At 33.1% G+C, this 26521-nt stretch overlaps 2 protein-coding genes across 2 annotated transcripts in view; one reads left to right on the top strand and one right to left on the bottom strand.

Moving 5' to 3' along the window:
• LOC139489022 (uncharacterized) overlaps positions 1 to 26521 on the top strand; it is a 270345-nt gene that overhangs the window by 114951 nt on the left and 128873 nt on the right. The gene's annotated exons all lie outside the window — the stretch shown is intronic.
• Positions 7549 to 10146, bottom strand: LOC139489359 (putative leucine-rich repeat-containing protein DDB_G0290503). Its single transcript, XM_071275669.1, has one exon. It carries the CDS (start codon positions 10144 to 10146, stop codon positions 7567 to 7569), a length of 2580 nt encoding a protein of 859 aa, XP_071131770.1. The 3' UTR covers positions 7549 to 7566.

The raw sequence follows: 26521 nt of genomic DNA, 5'->3' as shown, positions 1-26521 counted from the left end.
TCGAATTAAAGTGTAAAGTATAGTTTAATAGTCGACTCATAACTTGGTTCTTACCATAGTCCCACAACCAAGTACACGATACACCTTCTTTATAACCAATGACATTATCATAATTTGAAAAGATGTGAAAACCCGTTGGAAATATATTACTTGAAAAGAGGGACGATAGATACCAAAAGGACAGTCAAACTCATAAATCTAAAATAAACTGACAACGCCAAAGATGAAAAAGACAAACAGACAAACAATAGTACACATGACACAACATAGAAAACTAAAGAATAAACAACACGAACCCCACCAAAAACTAGGGGTGATCTCAGGTGCTCCGGAAGGATAAGCAGATCCTGCTGCACATGTGGCACCCGGCGTGGTGCTTATGTGATAACAAATCCGGTAAATAGTCTAATTCGGTAGGACACATTCATGAAAGGGAAGGGGATTGTAGTTACGACGTAAGGAACATATCCGATATCATTTGCGAAACGGTTTTTCCATAACGGTCAACCAACGAAAAATTTACGAAGAGATGATTTCAACTTCACCATTTGGAACTCTTGGTTTAATAGCTTCCTTGTGAGCAGCAACCCTCTATCAAGAAAATCATGATAGGAAATTTAAGCATGAGAATATCGTATCAATTGGGAGATATATACCCCGTATGCAGGTGCTGCTGGAATGTTTTTACTTAGAAATGAAAAGTTCACAATTGGAAAGCTGAAATCATCTTTTCAACTGATGTTCTTATATCTTTAAATTTTACTACGTTTCAATCTCAACACAATTGATGTCTATAAGAACGACAAAAATTCAGGCGAAAAAGCACAAAGAAGTAAAAAAAAGTGTAGAAAAACGATAAAAAGATACAAGCGACTAAGACACGAGTTATGACATTTCTCCTACCCGGGCATTCCAGTGTTGATACTTTTATAAAAAAAAGGTAAATAACGAAAAATTGTACAAGTCTTTTATAATTTAGCAAACACTTTCCAATGTCATCAGCTAAGAGACGACTAGTTTTTTTTAGAAAAAGCTATTACTTGTATTACATTCCGCCAAGAGTGGACAGGAGGGGGCTAGATTCTTACCCTTGGCTAGCAAAGGTAAAATCTTTATTTATGCAAAGTCTAAGAATATGATATCTGAAGAAGTTTATACCGATGATTCACCTTGATACGTGTTAAATTTCATTGTTAGTATCAATTATTCATGCCTTTCGAAATTTGTAGAAGTCTTTCGTCCAACCCTACAAATTCATTAATCATCGGTACATCATTATTTCTCGACCAAAAACATGAAAGAATTTGAGAGTTTTGTTTGAATATATACACGAATTTCTCATAAAACAATGACCAATAGTAACAATAATGATTATAGAATTTTTAATTTTCACTCTATCAGCTGGTCATACAAGATTAAAGGAAAAAGAAAACGTGTTATAAAATCATAATTTTAATCTGAAGCTGATGAATGCTTTTTTTTCTTTTCTTTTCATAAAAACACTACGATACATATTTGGTTCTTGGTGAGAATATCTAACACAAACTAAATTGATTATATTAACCATATGAATAAAATGAACGGTGGAAATGAGCTCAAGTCTATAACCAAATGACAAAAAGAACAAAAACACAAGTGTATACTCTCTTCAAAGTAGTTTATAGGAATAGTACGTATTACCTATAATACCATGTTAACAGCGGGCATTCTAGTGTCAAAATAGTATCTCCCCTGCAAACACCGACAGTTGATATTTTCAATGTGTTTTTTTCCGTGTTGGCATGGATGCTAGTAATGTTAAATTTCAAATAAGATTATTCTATTGCAAAGTAATATCAAACTAGATTGAAAGAGAAAAAAATCCTTATAATGTCATTTACTTTCCATGATAGCAGACGGAGATTACAACAGGATTAACGCTTTTGAAATTCAGTTACTATAAAGTTTCAAATTATATAAGATCTTATCCTTATCAAATTACAAAATTAAAAGCCCAATTCACCAAACGAATGGACAACAACTGTCATATTCTTACTTGTTAAAGGCATATTCTTTTGTAAAAAATGGTGAATTAAACCTGGTTTTGTAGCTAGCTAAACCTCTCACTGGTATGACAGTCGAATAAAAGACTGCAACACATGATTGTTCAATTATCGAGACAACCTATTCTGTTAACCAACTATCGGATATAAAAAAGAAGATGTGGTATGATTTCCAATGAGACTACTGTCCACAAGAGACAACAATGACACAGACATTAACAACTATAGGTCACCGTACTGCCTTCAACAATGAGAAAAGCCCATACCGCATAGTCAGCTATAAAAGGCCTCGATATGACAATGTAAAACTATTTACATGAGAAAACTAACGGCCTGATTTGTATAAAAAGATAAACGAAAAACAAATATGTAACACATAAACAAACGACAACCACTGAATAACAGGCTCCTGACTTGGGACAGACACATACATAAATAATGTGGCGGGGTTAAACATGTTAGCGGGATCCCAACCCTCCCCCTAACCTGGGACAGTGGTATAACAGTACAACATAAGAACAAACTATAACAATCAGTTGAAAAAGGCTTAACTCATCAGATGGACAAACGTACAATTAGACGTGGAAATCATGTTTATCTTTAACTATTTAATTTTCTTAACTGCACAGACACAACTTTGAAAATCGTTGAATTATCGAAAAGACAAATTTCTATACAGAAAAGTGACGTGACAAGATTAAACTGTTGAATTCGAAACCTTTAACTAATTTCACGGTCCACTGAACATGGACAATAATAGTGCGAGTGGGACATCCGTGTACTATATACACAATTTTGTTTTTTAATTCCAGGTTTTGATTTATGCTGAGCTTTGTAAAATATGGCCATTGAGATTATATATAATCGTCGATGTTTCTTATTCTCATGTTAAAGGAGCAATATTTCTTAACGTGCATCTAGTGTAACTTACATATAGTAAATAATAAATAAACTTTCAACTGATTCTAATTGTAGATAGATAGATATAAAAAAAGAAGATGTGGTATGATTGCCAATGAGACAAGTCTCCACAAGAAACCAATTGAAACAGAAATTAACAACTATTGGTCACCGTACGGCCTTCAACAATAAACAAAGACCATACTGTATAGTCAGATAGAAAAGTCACCGAAAACAAGTTAAAGTAGAAAACTAACGGCCTAATTTATGTACAAATAATTTACGAAAAACAAAGTTACACATTTATAACAAACGACAACCACTGAATTACAGGCTCCTGACTTAGGACAGATATATACATGATATGATGTCTATACCAAATAAATACTAATTCCTTCCGTTCAAATCTCTTTATTCAGGTACGAAAAGATTAACTACAAAATAAAAGATAAAACACACTAAATTCTACTATCAAAACTAACATTTTGTGAATTATAATACAATACAAAAGTGCATCTATCATAACATTTACGGTAGTAACATACACTTGTTCTCTTTCAAAAAAGTAATATCATGAACATTTACGGTAAATAATTGTCAAATTATCAAGTTCAACTTTCATCGGTTTTAAATCAATTAAACTCAAAATTTCTAACTTTAAACATGAAAGATAATTTATCTGTAATAAATAAAAGAAACATACCATATTGGTTGACTCTGGTATTCCTAATTTTCATCATAATCTAAGATTTTCACCAAGCACGTTTCGTGCAAATTCCCTGAAGGGGTTCATTTAAGTAAAGGGAAAGTAACTTGTCTCAAAATAGAATATCACTAATTACCAAAAAATACAACAATAGGCAACAATGGTTTTGTTCTCAAATTTGGCCGCTACATTCCAGCCCCTTAATTGTGGTCTTAAAGAACTCAATTATCAAAAATTATAATAAGGCCAAATAATTTCCCAATTTAAGTGACAATCAATAACTAAACCTTTATATAGTCCATTTATACAACAAAGTACTTTCAAACACAAGTTACTGTTCTAACATGACTAGTTCAAACTATGACTCTAAATATCAGCTTCTAATACCAAACACAAGTTTGCGACTGGTCGTAATAATGTTGTTGAATATGTTTTTAGCCTCACTATACGAACATTGTCTGACTTGTCCTTTAGTACTTCAATGATTCTTCCTAAGTTCCAAAGATTCCTCGGTGTATTATTCTGGATCAATACAATGTCTCCTATTTTCAAGTTTCGCTTTTCAGAGTTCCACTTTTGCCTACTTTGTAATAAAGGCAAATACTCATGAGTCCATCTCTTCCAGAAAATGTCTGCTAGATATTGTATTTGTCGCCAACGTCTTCTTACGTAATTGTCTGTTTTACAAAAAGTTCCTGGAGGAAAGTATTCGCCAGGTCGTAATAAGAGAAGATGGTTCGGAGTAAGCACCTTTAAATCGTCTACGTGTTCAGATACTTCAGAAATCGGACGGTTATTCAAGATTGCTTCCACTTCACAAAACAATGTATTCAGATTTTCATCGTTCAATCGAAGACTCTGCTCTTGCATGACAGAATATAACACCTTTCTTACTGATCTTATTAATCTCTCCCACACGCCTCCAAAGTGTGACGCGGCAGGAGGGTTGAATGCCCATTTTATACTTTTCTGAAGCATAAAATTATTTATCTTGTCTATGTTCCATCTTTCTATTTCTTCTCTCATTTCTCTTTCTGCTCCAACTAGATTTGTTCCGTTATCTGATCTTATGAATTCTGGCTTTCCTCTGCGAGATATCAAACGTCTGATTGCGTTTATACAAGAATCTGTATCCATAGAATGTGCGATGTCCAAGTGAACGGCACGGATGGAGAGACAAGTAAAGATAACCCAATATCGTTTCACTAAACTTCTTCCTTGTTTGATCTGAAACGGTCCAAAAAAAGTCCATTCCAACCATCGTAAATGGTGGTTTATCGGATATAAGTCTCTCCTTTGGTAAATTAGCCATTTTTTGGTCAACAAATGGTGCACAGTACTTCCTACAGATTACACATTTTGATACTATTCCTTTAATCATAGAGCTAGCACCAATAATCCAAAATGTTTGCCTTAGTTGCCCCAGAATTGAGTTTTTACCCAAGTGTCCTACTGAACGGTGAATATCTTCAATGATCAACTTTGAAATGTTAGAGTCTTTCGGTAATAATATTGGATGTTTCGCATCATACGGTAATTCAGCACGCTCTAATCTTCCTCCTACTCTTAACAAACCATTCTCGTCTATAAATGGATTAAGTTTGAAGAGTTTAGATGACTTCTTTAACACTTTACCTCGGTCTATATTTTGAAGTACATGTATTTCTTCTTCAAAGTGAACACTTTGTTCATATTTAATGATAGCCATTTCTGATCTATTAAGAGTTTCAGTTGTCGGTAAAGTGATCTGAACATCTTTCGTTACTCCGTTCAATGATTTTCTAACTGTTCGTTCATTCTGATTATCCACTGAGTTCTCACCTTCTGACTGACGTCTGTTTCTTATTTGTTTTCTTTCCTTAACGAGTTTCCTAAAGTTGTCCAACGCAATAAATAACCAACTAGTTATTTTCTTCAGTTTCTTCCATTCTGAGAATAGAGAGAACAGTCTATCTAATCCGTGATGTTCGCTTGACAATATTGTAGTGTTAACGACTCGTTTCACTTCTTTATCTTCATCAATAATAGTCTTGTCTATGTGCCCTTCTGGCCATTCTATTTCTGGTTTCCAAAGATACTCTGGTCCATTGAACCAGTCTGGGTTGGATTCAAACTTTGAAACTGACATTCCCCTAGATGCATAATCTGCGGGATTAAGCTTTGTATTTATATACTTCCACTGATCAACAATTGTAGCTTCATGAATGATTTCTAAGCGGTTTGCAACGAAAGTGTGGAAACGTATATTCTGATTGCTGATATAGCGTAATACTGACATACTGTCTGTCCAAAAGAATGTTTTGTCTATGCTGTAGTTTAACTCCTCTAATACTACTTTACTTAGTTTTACTGCTCGTGTTGTGGCTGTAAGTTCCATCCTAGGTATAGTTACCTTTTTCAATGGTGCTACCCGAGACTTGCCGAGTACAAAGGAACAATGAATCATACCTTCATCATCAACAAGGCGTAAATAAAATACCATTCCGTAGCCAATTTCACTAGCATCAGAAAATCAATGAAGCTGAGATGAAACAACCTTTCCAAAGTTTTCAGGTTTATAGCACCTGTCTATTCTCACGTTCTCAAGGTCAGAAAGCTGATCTAACCAATCGTTCCATTTCTTTAAATCAGGTCCTATAAGTTCTTTATCCCAACTAAACCCTTGTCTACACAAACCCTGTAGAATAGATTTCGCATTCAGCACGTACGGCGATATAATTCCTAAAGGATCGTATACTGAACTAGTGATTGAAAGAATACTTCTTCTAGTCGCTATCTTTTCTTTGCACTTGATTCTGAATCCTAGAGTGTCAGTCTTTATAAACCATTGCACACCTAATGCACGTTCAACCGGGAGGTCATCCTCAAGACTCCACTGCTTGACCTCTTTGGCACGCTCCTCCTCTGGTATCGATTTAATTACGAGTGGGCTGTTACTGATCCATTTTGTCATATGAAATCCACCCTTTTCACACAAAGAAGTTACGTTCTTTATCAACGATATTGCTTCAACGTCAGTCGATAATGACGAAAGACAATCATCAACATACATGCTCTTAGTTATTGTGTGTGCTACTTCTTTGTCATAATGTTCACCGAAGTCTTCAGCTGTTCTTTTAGCGCATAGTTACAGCAACTTGGTGATGATGTGGCACCGAACAAATGCACAGTCATTCTATACTGTTCCGGTTCATTCTCCATGTTACCGTTTGGCCACCAAAAGAATCTTAAACAGTCTCTATCAAGTGGTGGCACTTTCACCTGGTGAAACATAGCTTCTATATCTCCTAAAATTGCAACTTTCTCTTCACGGAATCTTATGAGAACACCTAGTAGGTTATTAGTGAGATCTGGTCCCTGTAAGAGTTGTTTATTCAGAGACACACCCATATATGTAGCTGAACAGTCAAACACAATTCTAATTTTGTCTGGTTTCTGACTGTGGTAAACACCATGATGCGGGATATACCATACTCGTCCATCGTTTCTGCTGAACTGTTCCTTTGGGACGTGTTCCATGTAACCTCTTTCTAACAGTTTGTCCATAAAATCAGTATAGTCCTGTTTGAATTTAGGATTCTTGATAAACTTGTTCTTAAGACTTCTCAATCGCTGCTGGCGCTGGGAAGCATTATTCGGCAGTTTCACATTGCTGTCACGGAAGGGTAGCGGAATGTAGTACTGTCCCTTCTCAAAATGAATATTCTTATTCACATAATCTAAGAAAGAATTGTCGTCTACTGCGTTTTCTCTCTTGTCATCTATAATGCGTTCAGGAAAATCAAAGTTCATAGATTTTTCAACTAACTCGTTAAGCCTTGAATGCTCTTCTTCATGAATCGCAGACATCTCTACTCGATTAACGACTTTATTAGTTCCTGTACATTCTCGTATCATGTTCCATATAATCCATCCCAATCAAGTGCGTGTGGCATGTGGGGATCCACTTGGTCCTGTTGCTACCTCAAATGGTGTGTAGGCATCTGGGACATTATTGCCTATCATAAGTCCAATACTAGCATCAAGGTTAGGCCATTTAATTCCCGACAAGTGACTCCATTTCGAGATTTCTTCTTGTTTCGGAATGTGATCCACTGAAACTGGCATCTCATCCTTTGTATAGACTCTTGGAAGTTCTACAACATCATTCATTTCTAGGTCCAATACTTGTAATCCAGAAACTGCATAAGTTGTCATCTTATACGGTTCACCCATGGTATTCAGTGTAATCTTCATTCTTTTACCATTTCCACCTAGCTTGTGCAACAGATTTTCTGTACAGAATGACACGCTACTTCCTGAATCAAAGAATGCGTATGTCTCTACACAATGTGCTTTATTCTTCATTTTTACCCTTACTGGTATTATAGCCATTGCACATGACATATCTCCAGCCCCTACTTGGCTGTTATCTGATAAATAGCTTGTGCACGCGCTAGTCTTGTTTTCCACTTCTGTCGAACTTTCACTCTGTTTCATTGGTGTAACATCTCTTGGTACTTTGTCTTTGTCGTGAAGTAAAGTTGGATGTCTTTTGTTACAAATGAGGCATGTGGCTCGCATTTTACAGTTAACTGTTCTGTGTCCTATTTTGAGGCAACCAAAACAATGACCTTTGCTCTTTAAATGTTCATAACGGTTTCTAATACTCAAAGATAGTATGCTTTTGCAATCTTCTAATTTATGACAGTTTCCACAGTAGGTACATTTCAGTTCATTTACATGCTTATCATGTTCGTTTTTAACATCTGTGGCAAAGCTCATCCTTTGAGTCTGTTTCGATTTGTTATCAGTCACATTCTTAGCCTTCTGGTCTCTTGTATTATTCTGTTTTGCAGAAACCGCTATATTACCATAAGTTGGGTCATTGGCCTTTTTAGCTTCCTGTTTAACAAACTGCACAAAATGTGTAAATGTTACAGACTCTTTCTTTTCCTTTGTTCGCATAACTACATTTCTCCATCGATCGTGAAAGTAGAATGGTAATTTAATCATTAGTCGTTTAATGTTCTCGGAGTATTCAAGAATACGCATAGCTTCCATGCTCTCAGCTGCATTTTCACATTCAATCAAAAATAAAGAGAAATCATCAAGTGACTTTGAATCTCCAGCTTGTATGGTAGGCCACTCTAGTGCTCTTTTAATGAATGCATTTGCAATAACTTCTGTATCTCCGTATTTTTCTTCTAACTGTTTGATTGCTGCACTATATGCATGTTCACCTATTAAATGACTGAATCCACTTACTACTTTGCTTGCTTCGCCATATGTAAATTGTTCCAAATAAGTCATTTTCTCCTCCTCGTTATCTGTATTTGCAACTATTCTTGCTTGAAATTGTCTATAAAACTTTCTGTATTCTAAAGGGTTTCCTCCAAATTTCTTAATATCAGGTGTAGGTTTTCGTAAGTGTTTCACTACTGCAGACATACTATTTTCCGCTATATTGCTATTTTCCACTGTATTAGCCTGAATATTGTTCATATTTTCATCATGTTTAATGCTGGATATCACAGTCGTATTATGTTCATTTTTAGGTTCTTGCAAATGTGTGTTGTTTGAGGTAGATATAATTTTATTGACCTGTAGGGCTTTAACTGGTCTAGTATCGAGTACTTCTTTTATCTCGTTCTTTGGTACAAACGGTTTTGCCATTACGTTATAATTCACAGCTGTTTTTTGTGCAATGTCAGATTTCTTTGGTTTTGATTGTACTTTCGAAACGTGAGTACTACATGTACTATTTGATTCAGATTCAAGATTTTCATACTTGTCTAATAATTTTGTTTTTGCGTCTGCTATAGCTATATCGGTGTCGAGTTGTAATTCTTTTTCTTCTAATTTTAATTTTAACTTTGCTAACTCATTGTCTTTCTTTCTTTTAAGTGCTGCCAATTTTGTCTCTAATTCAACTCGTTTTTGTTCTTCTTTTAACCTTTGCGATGATAAACTTGATCTTGAAAGTGATGATCGTTTACTAATTACACTTTTTGACCTCTGTGTTTGTTTATTTTCTTCGCGGATAGCGTTGAAATAATTTTCTATTGATCTCTTGATCTCGCGTAAAGATTCATCTCTTTCTTGGAAAACCATCATATATGATTCTTTGTCTTCCTCATGACCTATCTTAGGCATAATGTTTTGGTGTTGTTCTAAGAACATCTCATATTTGTCCATCCATATTGAATACTTCCCTTTGATTGTATCATATGGTGCTTTATCTGCTATTAGATCAATAATGTTTTCAGAAAGAAGATTTAAGCCACCGTAACTATGGGCAAGCTTATCAAATTCGTACTGTTGTCCTTTTTCTGATAATGTTCTTGCTCTGGCACCATCTACATGTTCTGATTCCAAACTACATGTAGTCGTACTGGTCGTTTCTTCCGTTTCATTTGTGTCTTTTATATTTGCACTTTCTTCAATTACATTTTTGTCTATTATATTTGCACTTTCTTCATCTTTAGTAGCTTTGGTGTCGCTTTCTGTTAAATCCATGTCAATATGTTAATGATATGATGTCTATACCAAATAAATACTTATTCCTTCCGTTCAAATCTCTTTATTCAGGTACGAAATAACATTTACGGTAGTAACATACACTTGTTCTCTTTCAAAAAAGTAATATCATGAACATTTACGGTAAATAATTGTCAAATTATCAAGTTCAACTTTCATCGGTTTTAAATCAATTAAACTCAAAATTTCTAACTTTAAACATGAAAGATAATTTATCTGTAATAAATAAAAGAAACATACCATATTGGTTGACTCTGGTATTCCTAATTTTCATCATAATCTAAGATTTTCACCAAGCACGTTTCGTGCAAATTCCCTGAAGGGGTTCATTTAAGTAAAGGGAAAGTAACTTGTCTTAAAATAGAATATCACTAATTACCAAAAAATACAACAATAGGCAACAATGGTTTTGTTCTCAAATTTGGCCGCTACACATACTGAATGTGGCGGGGTTCAACATATTAGCGGGATCCCAACCCTCCCCAAACATTGGACAGTGGTGTAACAGTCAACATAAGAACTAACTATTAAAACCAGTTGAAAAAGTCTTACCTCATCAAATGGATGCAAATAGAAATACATTAACAAAAACACAGAGTGAACGTGGTTTATTATAGTTTATTCCAACAAAACAATGCAAGAACAAAGTTTACAGAGTAATTGAAAAATAATATACATAAAAATTCATAAAACTTTGGATGATATAACATCTAAAATATATCCTTATACAGTGAAATGAAAAAAAGTTAAAACTGTATACAAAATGATAGGGTGTTCTACATGTTCTATGTTATGAAAAGTTTCAAATTGTGGTGCTCTGTTAAATACTGGATAAGGTGATGAAATCAGTATTCCACTAATCTTTTCAATATTTTAGAAAATATCATGTTATCTACCAAATTTTTACAACTGGTATTCGACTGAGTTTGCATACAAATTGAGTTCTCTACCTTTGTTTTTTAAATATAGATAAACGATCATCAGATATATGATTGATTAACAATAGATGTTTTTTTTTTATATATTCCATTGTCTCATTATATCATTTTAGCTTAAATTTCCCTTCAACATTAATTAGTTTGGTTCGTAGTATCATGAGTACCACAATAACTTTATTTGAAATAAGGACTGTAAAAACTTATAAATTTTTAATGTATTTTCCCAATGTTCCTTTTTTCTTTCCTGTCAAAAAAGCATGGATTTAATTTTTGCTTTGAAAATCCGTAATTGTTTTCATTAATCTTGTGAATTAATATAAAGCATCCCTTCGTTACGATTATGCATAGGAATAATATATCTGATCAGAAATGGTGAAAGTCAAAATTTTAGGACTCCAAAAGAAATCCCACATCAAGAAAAAAGGGACATAACTCAATAGCCAAAACTGTGTAGGTAAAATCTGCTCGACAGGGAACGAACAAACCAAATTATGAAAAATACTGCAGAAATGTTATAATGAAGACTATATTTCTTTCATATGAAACATATGATCAACCAATGACTAGATACAACAATCGAAAACCTCCCTTTATGTATAAAAATTCATGGATACTATCATGACTATGGATTCATTATTATTCGTTGGATACCAATTATTGTGGATTTCGCGGGAACAGGTGAACCACGAAATGAAATGTCCAACAAATACCAATATTTCCATAGGCTTGTATGCATACTTCGGAAAACCCACGAAATTAGATATCTACGAACATATAAGTTTTCCTCAATCCACGAAAATTGGTACCAACGAAAATAAACAAATCAACAATAAAGTTATTAACAAGATATAAAGTTATGAACATGATTAAAGTCAGAACAATTAATGTTAATATGTGCTTTTTTGTGACTCGAACACGTTTTCTTTTTTAACTTTGTTGAATTATTTCGTCTTAAAAAATTGAATCGTTTTTCTAAAGACTGTTATTAAATCCGGTAAAAATGTATTATGTTTTATTTTGATAGTGCCACCTTCAATACCGGATAGCATTTCAGTAGTACATAGGCCAACAGATTCGTCAGTGACTACAACTAAACATATGAATTATAGCTCATCACCACCTGAAATCACATCAAAAGAATATGATACTGTCTCTACTATGCAGAGCGAAACAATTAACAATACAACTGCACTTAACTATTATACCTTACAAAAAACTTATTATGATACTACATCTTCTATCCCCTCGAACGATGACTTGTCATTTGACATCAGATATAGAACCACTACATATTTTACAAAACGAACAACAACATCACAAAGGATAGTTGAAGGTGATAACATAACAGTTGTCTGTAGAGGAGATGTTGGAAAACCTCCAGCAGAACATGTCTTTGAAAAGTATCTAAATGGAAAGATAGTTCCTATTCAAGGTACTGACCTCAACACATCAATATCGGAGATGTCTGAAAATTGTTCCCACTATCGCACAAGTAATCTCACGTTCAAAGTAGCAGCTAAAGACAACAATGCAGTGATACGATGTGGGGTTAAGTCGTCAATGGCAGAGCCGGATATGTATGTAGAAACGGAACCACTAGAGGTGTACTGTAAGTGTATACTTTTATAGATATATTGATTGCAAACCACTAAGTAAAACATAATCGTTTACGACACACCCAAAGTACAATAATCTGTCGGTAAATGAAGAAGTTACTTCTTCTGTTATTAATATAGTTTCTGTAAAAAATTACTTAGCTTGTCAATAATTCCATAGTGTGTCTAAGAGTTAACAAATGTATTAAGGGAAAAACTTTTTTTATTGTCTTATGATTTAGTTTAAACATATTTTATTTGCTTTATTACGCAAAAGGGATGAGACACAAGTTAATCAAACATGAACAATTTATAACAATATAATACTTACAAAGCATGCATGCAAACAATACATTACATATGTATAAGTACGTCTGAGCCAGTGACAACTCTACAACAGATTTATCCATCGGATCACCAGCAGTGATGGTAATACATGGCTTTGTACATTATGTATATGCAACTCGTCTTGACATCAACCCAACAATGTTCGATCGGTAAATTTGCTTTCGCAAATTATTTGAGATCTGCCTTATATATCGTGTACTGTAGTACGACGCTAGATTAAAACTGACGTGGAAAGGTAACACTCAGCCGCCGAAAGCTTCATTTTTTTATGAAAAACGAAAGGCTACAGTGCAGGCGATTTGGTGTCACGATATCTCAGTAGCATGGGTTCGAATCCCGGCGAGGGAAGAACAAATAATTTGCGAAAGCAAATTTACAGATCTAACATTGTTGGGTTGATGTTTAGAATATCTATCTCCTTTGAGTTGTCATCATAAACACTGCATCAAGAGTATTCCCTACAGCCAGGCCATACGAATAAAAAGGATTTGATTCACCAACGATATTGCAAAAAAACGTCTACAAGAACTTCGCGGTCACCTTAAACATCGGGGCTACAAAAGAAAAGACATTGAGAAAGGTTTTTCTCGTGCTATCAACATCAGCCGAGATGAGCTTTTACAATATAAAGACAAAAAGGTCAACAAGAGGGTGCCTTTTGTGTTGATTTACCATCCAAAATTTGACAACTTATCTTACCTTATCCGCGAAAATTGGAAAGAGATCGAAAAACATCCTAAACTATCCAAGATCTTTCCCGAGCCACCTGTACTGGCTTTCCGTAGGCCAAAAAGCCTTAAAGACTTGCTAGTGAGAGCTGACTTATCCTCTCAAGCAGGCTCTTCATCTGGGGGCTCTTGCAAGGGTTGCGGAAATAAACGATGTCTGACTTGCAAACAAATACTGGATACCCAGACTTTTAACAGTCACTCCACTGGTACAGAATACACTATATTTTGCAATGTTAATTGCAAGACTTCAAATGTTGTGTATCTCTTAAAGTGTAAATGTGGTAAACAGTATGTTGGTGAGTCAGAACAGACGTTTCACAAACGAATGAACGGCCATCGTAGCGATTACCAATGCAAGCCAGACCTCCCTCTTAGTCGACATTTGAGATCCCCTTGCCACACTAAGGCAGATCTCAATCGACTGACCATTAAAGTCATTGACCACAACTCTGCTTGGTCTAAGGAGGATAGACTCTCTCGGGAAATGTTTTGGATAAGGAAATTAACAACTTTGGCACCAAATGGGATAAATGAAAAGATATAGTTCGACTCCGTGTAGTGCTTCACATTTAGGTTATTTTACTTATTATTACAGTTTCTGTTTCTATTTCTTAACCTTTCTCATCCATTAAATAAACTTGTTGAAGATAATAATTTAAATTGCTTAATTTTTTGAGGGATGTATAAGTACCAGGCCACGTTCTTCTATTTATACCTATTCAAAACTTATTATTACATTTAAACGGCTGTTTGTTCGCGATGTTTAAATACTCAGAGTCTGTTGCAGCTACTTTACTCTGTCAATTAAAAATATTTATAAATTATAGATCGTTCAGTGCTGTCTATTTGGTAATTTTATTGACGTAATCATTCTTGTACCATCATAATTGTCGTTCCGTTAAAGTTTTAGAATTGTGCTGGTTCATATCATACAATATTATTTGTATTTAAAGCATATATTTGAACTCTCTGTTGTAATAAGCCATATAACCTATGTCATGTTAAATAAATTTTTAGAATGGTGCAAGCGTCTTCACTGATTTTCGGTTTGACTTTTTTATTGTATAAATTTCAACATTGTAACAGTTTAATCTAAGAAGACTTAAAGATGAATCATTTAACATCAGAATCTCACTGAGGAAGGATATCTGTTATCCGAAATATTTATAAAAAAAATACATTTATAGTTACCTTTTTTTGTATTTGGAGTTGTTGTGTACACTTTTTTAGGCGTTTATATAATTTATTTATTGTGTACATGTATCGTTACTCGTAACGATCCAGCGCCCTCGTGGGGAAAATCGTTGACTACTATTCAGACGTTATATATATATAATCCTTCCTCAGTGAGATTCTGATGTTAAATGATTCATCTTTAAGTCTTCTTAGATTAAACTGTTACAATGTTGAAATTTATACAATAAAAAAGTCAAACCGAAAATCAGTGAAGACGCTTGCACCATTCTAAAAATTTATTTAACATGACATAGGTTATATGGCTTATTACAACAGAGAGTTCAAATATATGCTTTAAATACAAATACATGGGTTCGAATCCCGGCGAGGGAAGAACCAAAAATTTGCGAAAGCAAATTTACAGATCTAACATTGTTGGGTTGATGTTTAGACGAGTTGTATATATATTTTTGGTTCTTCCCTCGCCGGGATTCGAACCCATGCTACTGTGATATCGTGACACCAAATCGCCTGCACTGCAGCCGTCCCGCTAGACCACACGACCACCTGGGCTATATATATATATAAGTGCCTATAAATAGCAGCACATGACATACAAATCTATGGGAGTGTGGATTAATCAGTACAGAGATTAATTCAATTACACAAATAAAATTATAGATTACCTAGCAATGTAATTTTAACACACTATTTAGTATGTAAATATAAGAATGTTTAAAATATTTACAAAATGATGAAAATAAACGAAATATTTCGCTAGACCACCTAGCTTTATCAAGCGTGCATCTATCCAGGTAAAATCGGATGTAGATGATAAGAAACTTTTGCAGCTCAACGTCTATGTTGCACTTGCTGCATTTAAAATAACAAAATTTTGCAGCTCAATGTCTATGAGCACTTGAATTTAGCTGCTTTGAAAATAAGAAAATTTTGCAGCTCAATGTATATGTTGCACTTGGATTTAGCTACCTTAAAAATACATAATTGGTAGTTGAAGTTAGCAACGTCCATGATAAAGCTAGTTGGTCTAGCGAAATATTGCGTTTATTTTCATCATTTTGTAAATATTTTAAACATTCTTATATTTACATAATAAATAGTGTGTTAAAATTACAATGTTAGGCAATATATATATATACATTTGAATTGTGAAAAGATGATGTGTAATGATGTGTAGTAAATGGTTGAACACAATATGCATGTATTTGTGTCAAAATAGTGCTAAGTTTACGATTGCAAAATTCATAATGTTTGGGTACCTGGGCTTTTGAATTTTATTAAAGATTTTTTAGTTCAGTGTTGAATTATGTCTTATGGTCACTTTAACCATTGTTACTTTACATTTATAATTGTTTGAAATATAATACTGTGAATTAGACATTGTGTCTTCTAGAATATTTTTTGGGTATATTATATCACTTTTAATTCAGTTTTCATAGATGATGGATCTATAACATCTGTAATTTGCCTCAGATTGAAAACCCATTATTCCAATGAAATACCCCATCCTAAATATTGCGGTGATATTGTAAGTTGAGCCCAGACATTAAGATATGATACGGGTAAAATTATCAATCCTTCAAATACACTTATCATTCCACATCTCCTTAGTTTCAATATCACCACAAAAGGTTACCTATCCATCACTGTAATTTAATCTTTGAATGTTGTTTATTTATTTTTTGTATACATATTGATTTTGTTTTCAGTAAATTAAAACCATACATTTATCTGGCTGTTGGTTTTACTCTTTTAAATTGTTTTACTTTGTTATTTCTGGGCCTTTTATATCTGATTATGCGGTTTTGGACTTTCTCATTGTAGAAAGTGACATACATTTATAGTTGTTAATTTCTATGTCATTTTTTTGGTCTCTTGGAGAGTTTTCTCATTTCTCATACCACATTTTTTAATACATATGATTGTACATTAACGCTACTACAATCTGTCGATACCTATAATCGTACTTGCTTGTGACCAAAATCTTATTCACTATGTATTAAATGTTTGCATTTTTTTTATCAAAGCTTCTTCAAATATCTGACAGTTTGTAAGATTTTATCAATTTTATTTTGTTTAAAAAAAAAATACAATCCAGCTTTACTGTTATTGAAAGTTGTAAATAAAAAAACTCCCCATTGCGCTTGTGCATCATCTTCACTAGACAAGAATAACAATCCGGTCTCCCTTTTATGATTACGTAGTTGTACAATCAAACAAATTATTCTGCAACCAAGGGACTTAAAAGAAAATTAATGTAAGAGTCTGTATACTGCAGCGACATTAAAGTTCAGATGACAAATTCAAATGTATTCAGCTCTTTATTATGGCATGCTTTCTATGTATTCTATATACATAACATTTCTTTGAAATGATTGACATGCCTTCGTTTCTAAATACATGGTGATCATTTTTAATTTGCCTCGGAGATCATAATTATTTAAACTTGCATTAAATCTGTTTTTTAAACAAGAGTTGTTTTATGGAATGGTTTGTATATCCAATAGAAATTTAGTTGTATAGATAAGTAAAAGGTAAACTATGAATAGATACATAATGTACACCAGAGTTTTCCACTTATCAAATACGCCTGAACTAAAGCTGACATTATTGTGAGCTTTGCATTGATGAGTCTTGTGTACAGGAAACGCCCGTCTGACGTACTAAATTATAATCCTGGTACCTTTGATAACTAATTGCAATTAACTATGAATTCATCAAGAGGTGCAATATTTATATATTCGGATTTTCTTTATCTTAGTAAAAATGTTTCGGAATTCCTTGTTTCATATATAGTTTTGTAATATAATCAAAATGCTATATATATTTTTTTATAGACTTTACAATAGCATGTTACTATCATCAGTTGTTATTTCTCCTTCTAGAAAGAAGACTGTGTAAACTTTATTGAGAAAATGGCATGAACATGTATGTATATTATAACTTTAATGTTTAGTTTTTGCTTATGGTTATATAATACTTATTTTGCATCTCAATGATTATGTTTGCATCACAGCATTTCCATTCAAACTACTCTAACGTATATACTTTTAGTAAACTTTTTTCATTACCTACGGTGAGTGCCAATGTAAACAGGACGTTGCAAGACTATTTCGTGTATTTGACATGTCTGTTTAGAAGCATTTTTGATACTATATGTGACATGGACTTATACTCTTTGTTAAACAATATTTCTTATAGAAACCAAATACAAATGTAAGCGATATGCATCATTTATCGGTCCATTCAATGCAAAATTAAATTTTGTGATTCCGAATTGCTTCGCCTATGTGAATACACTTACTAATTGCAACTGGTTATTGATAACGTTAAAAAGAATGGAACTGGGAATGTGTCAAACATGTCAAACATGTCAAACATACAACAACCCGACCAAAGAGAAGAAAATGGTCAGGCCTCCTATTGGTTGAAGAAATATTCGATGAAAAGGTTTAGATATTTTCTTAGTTTATACTGTAAACATTATCTACCAACTATGTGATTTTTTTAAAAATGTTTTTATCTTATCTTTTAGTGGGTGAATCAACAACTTCAATTTCCGGTACTTGTGATAATAAAGCAAAAGGTATTAATACTGTTATACCTATCGATCAAACACTAGCATCGTCAGAACGGTGCATGCATTTACTAGTATAGGTTAAATTTGTATATAGTCTGAAATATCACAATTCTTTACTTTGATTCCTTCGCCGTTGTGTAAATTATGGTGTTTCATAAATATTTGTGTAATTCTTAAATAAACTAAACTTCTACAAGCTTAACGAAAATGAATCATGTAAAATATTTGGAATGAGTCGCGTACAGACGCAGATAAAGATCGGGTTGTTAAGATATTTCAAAACTTAATGTATTAAATTTGCTCATTAGTTGTCTACAAAAAAATATGATGATATACAAGAAAACCGTTTTGATTACGTTTTGGTGAAGTGTAATTGACTCATTCGTTGAAAAGATTTATGAAAAAATATCGAGCTAAAGGCAGTTATATCATTATAATAAAGAGACATATAAAGTGGATGCAAAAGAAGGACGAAAGATACCATAGGGACAGTCAAACTCAAAAATCGAAAATAAACTGACAACGCCATGGCTAAAAACGAAAAGGACAAACAGAAAAACAATAGTACACATGACACAACATAGAAAACTAAATAATAAACAACACGAATCACACCAAAAACTAGGTGGGATATCAGGTGCTCCGGAAGGGTAAGCAGATCCTGCTCCACATGTGGCACCCGTCGTGTTGCTTATGAGATAACAAATCCGGTAAATAGTCTAATTCGGTAGGTCACATTTATGAAAGGGAAGGGGATTGTAGTTACGACGTAAGGAACATATCCGATATCATTTGTGAAACGGTTATTCCATAACGGTCAACCAACTCGTGATGGCGTCCGTAAAATTTACGAAGAGATGATTTCAACTTCATCATCACCTCTTGATTTAATAGCTTCCTTGTGATCAACAACCCTCTATCAACAAAATCATGATAGGAAATGCAAGTACGGGTATATCGTATCAATTGGGAGATATATACACCGTATGCAGGTGCTGCTGGAATGTTGCTACTTAGAACTGAAATCATCTCTTTTTTCGTAAAGGTTTGTTTTCAATCGACCCTCATTGTCAATTTCTAGATGTAAGTCAAGATATGAGGCCGACTTAACTGTATCTGTTGTATCCTTTATCTCTAGTTCAATGGGATAGATGCGTTCGACATAGTCACCAAATGTTGAATTATTTAGTGAAAGAACATCATCTATATAGCGGAAAGTAGAGTTAAGGGATATTGCTAACTTCTTATCTTTCTTCCTAAGAAGTTCCTGTATGAAGTCAGCCTCATAATAATAAAGAAACAAGTCGGCAAGAAGAGGGGCATAATTCGTTCCAATAGGAATGCCGATAGTCTGTTGAAAAACACGTCATCCGAACGTAACAAATATGTTGTCAATCAAGAAATCAAGCATCTTGATAATGTCAGTTTCAGAGAATTTTTTGTTTGAATCAGAGTGATCCTTTACAAAGTAGGTTTTATCTCTTCCTAAGACAAGATACTTGTATCTTCGTTAGCCATTCTTTTTTTATTACACAAAGCAATACCAACTCTTTCAATTTGTCTTTTAGTTTGGAATGTGGAATACTTGTATAACGTGTAGAAAAGTCAAATGTTGGTTAAAAACAGGGCAATATTTTTTTTATAGTAATACATGGACAAGTTCATTATCTCCCTCATTAACTGAATATGTGATAAAAATTACAAACCATTTTTACATATTCGTACAGTGTTATAATCATTATCATAATAGTTCCTCAATAATATGTCACTTCAATGTCAGGTAAAATTTATTTCCCGAAAATCAGCGAAGAGCATTTATTGTTCATGCAGGCTATCAGTAAAGTGTGGTATATGTAATCCCGTAAAAGTAACGTTTTCTGTGTTCTGAATCTCAATAAAGTCAACTTCATAAGAAACTATTCTATCACACTGAAAGTCGTACAGTTCACAAACTGAAAGATTCGGCAAGAACATTGCCGTCGAAAAAAAAAAGAATTATGTCCTTTTCGTTCGGACTATTGTTAGCATTGTTGAAGTTTATCTTCTAAGCCGCTGTGTTGCTTGTATATTGTTTTCAAAGAAACCAATATTATGATCATGAATAATAACTCTACATTTTTTTATCAAAAACTTTTAATTCGCTTCTATTTCAGAAAAGTATACTAACTTATTGATAGGGATAGGGATTGCAGGAGGATTTTTAATTTTTGCTTTGATCATTGCATATATCTACAGGCGTAAAAGGTAAGATGACATAATTCTATAAAGAATGCAATATCTATTTTTTTTTATTTCTTATTGTACGATAAATCTAAGTTATTTTCTATCTTTACGAATTATTTTAACAAACGCTTTGAACCGTTAGCGTTATTGATTATTGGGAGCTTCATATCAATTTGCGATTTTGTTATGCATTTATTCCATAACGGTGGTATGCATACACAGTTGATTTTAAGTTTGAAAATAACAATTATTGAGTACTTTATCTTTCAGCATCTTTTGAAGGCTATGAACAAATATATTATACTAAATGATATGAATATATAAATAAAAAACTGCAGGTAATGTCTCGTTCATTTGAAAGAATGATACTGCATAGAAATAGTATATACAATGTTATTTAAGAGAACCGTGGTGTAGTGGTACATGTAAATGATTCAGACTACTAACACAATGGTTTCTTGCTACAACCCCGTTCCGGGGAGAACAAAAAAACATCGAAGAATATTTTTAGTTAATTGAAAGGGCAACGACTGTAATTAAAAGTAAACCAAGAAAAGCATAGGATTCATGTATGTTAATCATTGTGCAAAATATCCAAAAAAAAGTATCACAAAACTACTTAACTTCTAGCAAACTCAAAAAGGGAAAGTCCCTAAAAATTGACGAAATTAAATGCTATAAATGAAGCAAAGGAAAACAAATGCCATAATCGTGATTTAATACAGGCTTTTTCAGAAAAAGAAAGGGATCAAATTGTTGTTAAACTTATTTGACTTTTGTGTTCAAATAGTTTACATGGACTAGTTTTAGTCTTAATACTGTGTTTTACATATTTATGCATAACATTTCTAACCATTTATGAACGTGAACACGTTTTACGTGTCAAATAGCATCATAATTATTGTTACTATGTGCTCTATTGATACATGTTTACATGTAGTGACTGCTTGATGATATGTGTACTTCTTAAGTTATTTATTGTAAAATTTTGTAAATATCACCAAAGTCGAAAGGGATTAATATAAGTTGCAATAACATATTTCCCAATCCACGTAAAGTAGACATGTTTAAACATATGTTATTCTAAATCCAGAACCAACAGAATACATTGTATCAAAAGACATTATATTTGTTTTGTTCAATCAGTTGAAACGACCGTTTTGTTAGAGATACAGGACCCAATGGTAACAAACTGTGTTCTTGCTAACTTTTTTTCATTTCTAATTAAGCAATCATCAAACATTGTCAAACAACTTCTTCTAAAGGACTAGTTTTTCATGATGTTTTTTCTGATGCGTATGAAAAATATTCTCCCCATCCGTCCCCACCTGTCAGAAATTAACTTGAATGGCCCATTACGTTATGCTGTTCTCCGTTCAAATAACAATAAAAACAACTTTTTTGATATATTATTCATTGTAAATGACTTTATTAGAAGTGTCGTCTATAGAATATCGGATGTTTGGACCAGTAGTATGGTTACATTTAAGGGCATATTGTGAATACTTTTATTTCTTACGGTTATTAAAACTAAGACCAAAGGACAACAGTAAACATTCTTACGGTTATTAAAACTAAGACCAAAAGACAACAGTAAACAAAACTGAGCAACACAAAAACTTTATAAGATAGCGTTTGATATGTTTAGGAATGAAAAAGAATGTGATAATCTCAACAAATCATCAAAAGTTAATCTTTGGTTATTTGTGTAATATGAATCAGAAATTTAGTAATTTTTAAGGAGTTTTCTGTCATATATATGGAGTATATTATCATATAAACTTCTTAGTCGATATGCTTTTTTGGACATATTTTCTCTCGAACATTTCGTAGCAACTGCAATGTATGTGACATGCATAAGATGAATGAAAATGTCATAATAGTTGACAAATAAGAATAGATTGTCTAGATGTGAATACGAAAGTGATTGTCAGTTCAATTTTAATTTACTGAATAAGTATGAAAAACTTTTGCAGCAATAGGTCAAAGGAATAGTTTGAAAAGATTTTAATTAAGATTTTTTGTTTTGCTTTCTATGAAGTTGATATGGTCATATAATGTTGCAATGTAATACTCTTTTCATTTAGTTCAGGTGCTGCTTTGTATACGCATTAGCATGGTCTTTTTTTCGAAATCTACATGGGTGCCTTTACATGCAAGAGAAATTACTCTCTCTTAACATGGGTCAGCCAATGATCGTCCCCTGCCAATGGTTTATCATCGTTTCTCAAGACCATACTCGCAAATGTTGTCAAGGGAGACCCGAAAATTGACGCCTTTACGCTTTACTATAATTTGTATTCCGCATCATAGACTACGGTAATACATGCTCATGCGTCTCCGGACACAGAATGCACTACACACAGAACATCTGTTTTAGCAGGTTAATAGTTTAATCGAACTTTTATAGCTTGTTGTTTTAGTTGAGAATTTTCTCATTTGCAATGCTTGTTCATTAAAACGATGTTTAAATATGTTAAATAGGAATGGTGCTCGAAACAGGAATGAACAACTATCAAATAGACAAAAAGATGAATTCGAAGAAAATCGACTTGTTTACCAAAACCCCTGGAATTAAAAAGCTGTATTCCACAATCAACATTTGTCGATGATGCCTTTTAAACCAATATCTTTAGTGATGAAGCAAGACCGTATTCAAAAACTAACTAACCTACAGCTTGACAAGCTTGTTTGTCCAGTTACTGACAACTAGACTTTAATAATGACAAGACAAAGGAACGGAACGTGGAAAAAAGTCGACATCGACGAAAGTGCAAAATATAAAGATCCTATGGTAAATCGATTGATAACAGTAAAGTAGACTCTAAACTTAACCCCACTAAGAAAATGGGATTTTCATTCAGATTCAGTACTGTATGCTATTTGTTTATTTAGTACTATATTTTATGTTAGGCGTTAATTATCAATCTTTGATGATATAAACATTGCACGAAAATTTGCTACTTATTCCAACTTTATTAAATTGTAAAAAAAAATAAACTATTTATTTCACTCAAATTAAAGGTCATACATACATAACAATATAATAAAATTGAGAATGAACACATTTTTACAGAAAACAACAAGATCAAAAACAAATACCGTCCAATTAGCATTTGTGAGTTATAGCTCAAAGACTGGGAAAATCAAGCGTTATTGAGTTATTGTCCATTGTGGTTGACTGACTGACAACGGTTAGCAGCAATCAATTGAATTTCTGCAGGGAAAAACAAGGGAGGGGGCTATGGATATTTTTCTGAGACAAACTTATTTTCAAATTGAGCCTAAATAACTCCTTATCTTTTTTAGGCCCAACCATAAATAAACATTTTTTTCCAACATCTTTTTAACAATCTAATATGTATTATATTTTTGGTCATCTCACTACCTACTGGCACCACTGTATAAATCATGGTAGTCAAGATGTATATCTTTCATATCAAAAATAAAGGATTGGTTTATATTTTGCAATGCCAGGGGTTTCAATATCTTTTCACTGATCAGGTTGTTTATTTATTTGAAGCGGCAGGTCATAAAAGAGGGTATGGGATCAGGTGACTCCCCTCCCCCTCCCATCTCGATTCAAGTTTTTTTACATTGAAAATGGTACCTATGAGGCATTTCAGACTATTTACAAGTGAACAAGTGCATAAAATTGAGGTTTCATAGGAAAGAAAAAATACATCAATAATAATCTTAATTATAATTGTATTGCCAAATTTTACAAAAAGTAAGAAAGCGGCATTAACCATGAATACCAAGCAACAAGAATCTAGAAACAACTTAAAAACACACAAAAATAATCTATTCAAATATTATATATTGCGGCTTTATATAGCCGACTATATTCTATCAGGTTTTATCATTGTTGACGGCTAAAATTGACACATTCACTTCATTTCAACTTTGCTGGATAATTGTCTCATTGTCAATCATACAACACCTCTTATTTTTTTAATATGAAACCATAGGCTTTTCCGTCTTATTCAGGGCCCCAGCGAGCAACAATCGGTTGATTATATAGAGAATCATTGAAGCATAACTGTAGCAGGCCCCTTCCTATGGCTGTCAGTCCAGTCCCTATAAATGCTATTTTAATTTTCTTCTAAAACATTTATAATATTATATACTGTATAATGTGTCATGTTTGTTGCTGCTTATATTCATTATTAACCCAACAATGTTGGATCTGTAAATTTGCTTTCGCAAATTTTTTGTTCTTCACTTGCCGGGATTCGAACCCATGCTACTGAGATATCGTGACAACAAATCGCCTGCACTGTATCCGGTGCGCTAGACCACACGACCACATTGGCTTCACAATAATAAAGCTTTCAGTGGCCGGGTGTTACCTTTCCTCCTCAGTTTTAATCTAGCGTCGTAGTACAGTACATGATATATAAGGCATGGCGATGTTATTGTTACAGATCAGCTAAATTATCTATAGTAAAGGATCATACAAATTAATGCATGCTCTTTCTTTGCACAAAGTAGATTGTCGTACAATAAATTTTATATGCGAAATTAAACAAATACGGAACTACTTCATGATAAAAAAATCTAATATCCTATTTCCTTTTTTTGCTGCTTAAAAACATAAGTAAATTAAAGGGGCAGTTGTCCTGCCAACCCCTAATGGTGCTATATATATATATAGGACGTCTTAATTAAAATTGATAGAATATTTTGATAACTTGTCAAAATGAAGTTTTTATCATGCTTTTTCTTTTAAGTATTAACAAGTATTGGCACCGGACTACAGGTTGCGCAAAATAATCAGATTTTGTATTGATTATGCATGGAAAATCAAATTTTGTGTGACAAAAAACAACTTACTATCAGAACTTTAAGTTAAAATGTGAGAAGATTGCTCATATAACATGCTTTCAGATAAGAAAATGAAAAAAAATGGGTTCTCCAAATTTGTTTTCTTACTACTTATCAAAATAGGTTAATTCATAACACTTTCAATTATAAAAAATATTTTATCTAAATTATCTCCCCTAAGTTGGCAAAGTTGAAAAAAATCTAATCAAACACAAACAAGGTGTTTTTGGGTAATTACAGCTGTTACTATGATAAAACACACAATTTTCTATACTTCTATTAAAAGTATTTTACATGAATTGTATACAACTCTCAAAATGTGCACTCTTGATCAAATTTCTAGACCAAACTTATCTGCTTCTTCATAATACAAGATGGAGTAAGACCGAATCAACTTCTATACTTTTGTGTATATGTTGTTTTTACTTTATTTCAAATTTCTGGATCCGCACATGAAAGAAATGTACCATTAATGAAAACCCTCGTGCATATATCCGAGTCAAGTACATAAACATATACTTTTAATAACCACATTGAGAGCAGTAATCAAAAAGTTGACAAATGGTTTCTGCTTTCTGTTCATTTTTTTTAGAGAATCAACGGGTTTGTTTTTTTCATTTTTAGCCATTGCGTTGTCAGTTTATTCTCGATTTATGAGTTTGACTGTCCCTCTGGTATCTTTCGTCCCTCTTTAAAAATATCTTTGAAATTAACCTCAGTTTCAGGTATAGAGATATGATCTGTTTCTGTGACATGTACTTTTGACCATCCACAAGAACTTGGGGTCATCCGATGTTCGATACTTTAGTACTTTAATGCTTTAATTAATGCTTGGATTGATAACTTTTTTATGAATCAAATATCGAGTTTGAATTTGTCCCGGTTAACACATCCTTTCAGTGATTGGACAAAATG

The sequence above is a fragment of the Mytilus edulis genome, chromosome 9 (assembly GCF_963676685.1).
Source record: "Mytilus edulis chromosome 9, xbMytEdul2.2, whole genome shotgun sequence".
Classification (NCBI taxonomy): domain Eukaryota; kingdom Metazoa; phylum Mollusca; class Bivalvia; order Mytilida; family Mytilidae; genus Mytilus; species Mytilus edulis.
The sequence above is the reverse complement of the archived record's forward strand: the minus strand, read 5'-3'. Positions and strand labels throughout refer to the sequence as shown.

Excerpts from the sequence above, each read along its gene's own strand:
- LOC139489359 (XM_071275669.1), bottom strand. The coding sequence starts at position 10,146 with ATGGATTTAACAGAAAGCGACACCAAAGCTACTAAAGATGAAGAAAGT.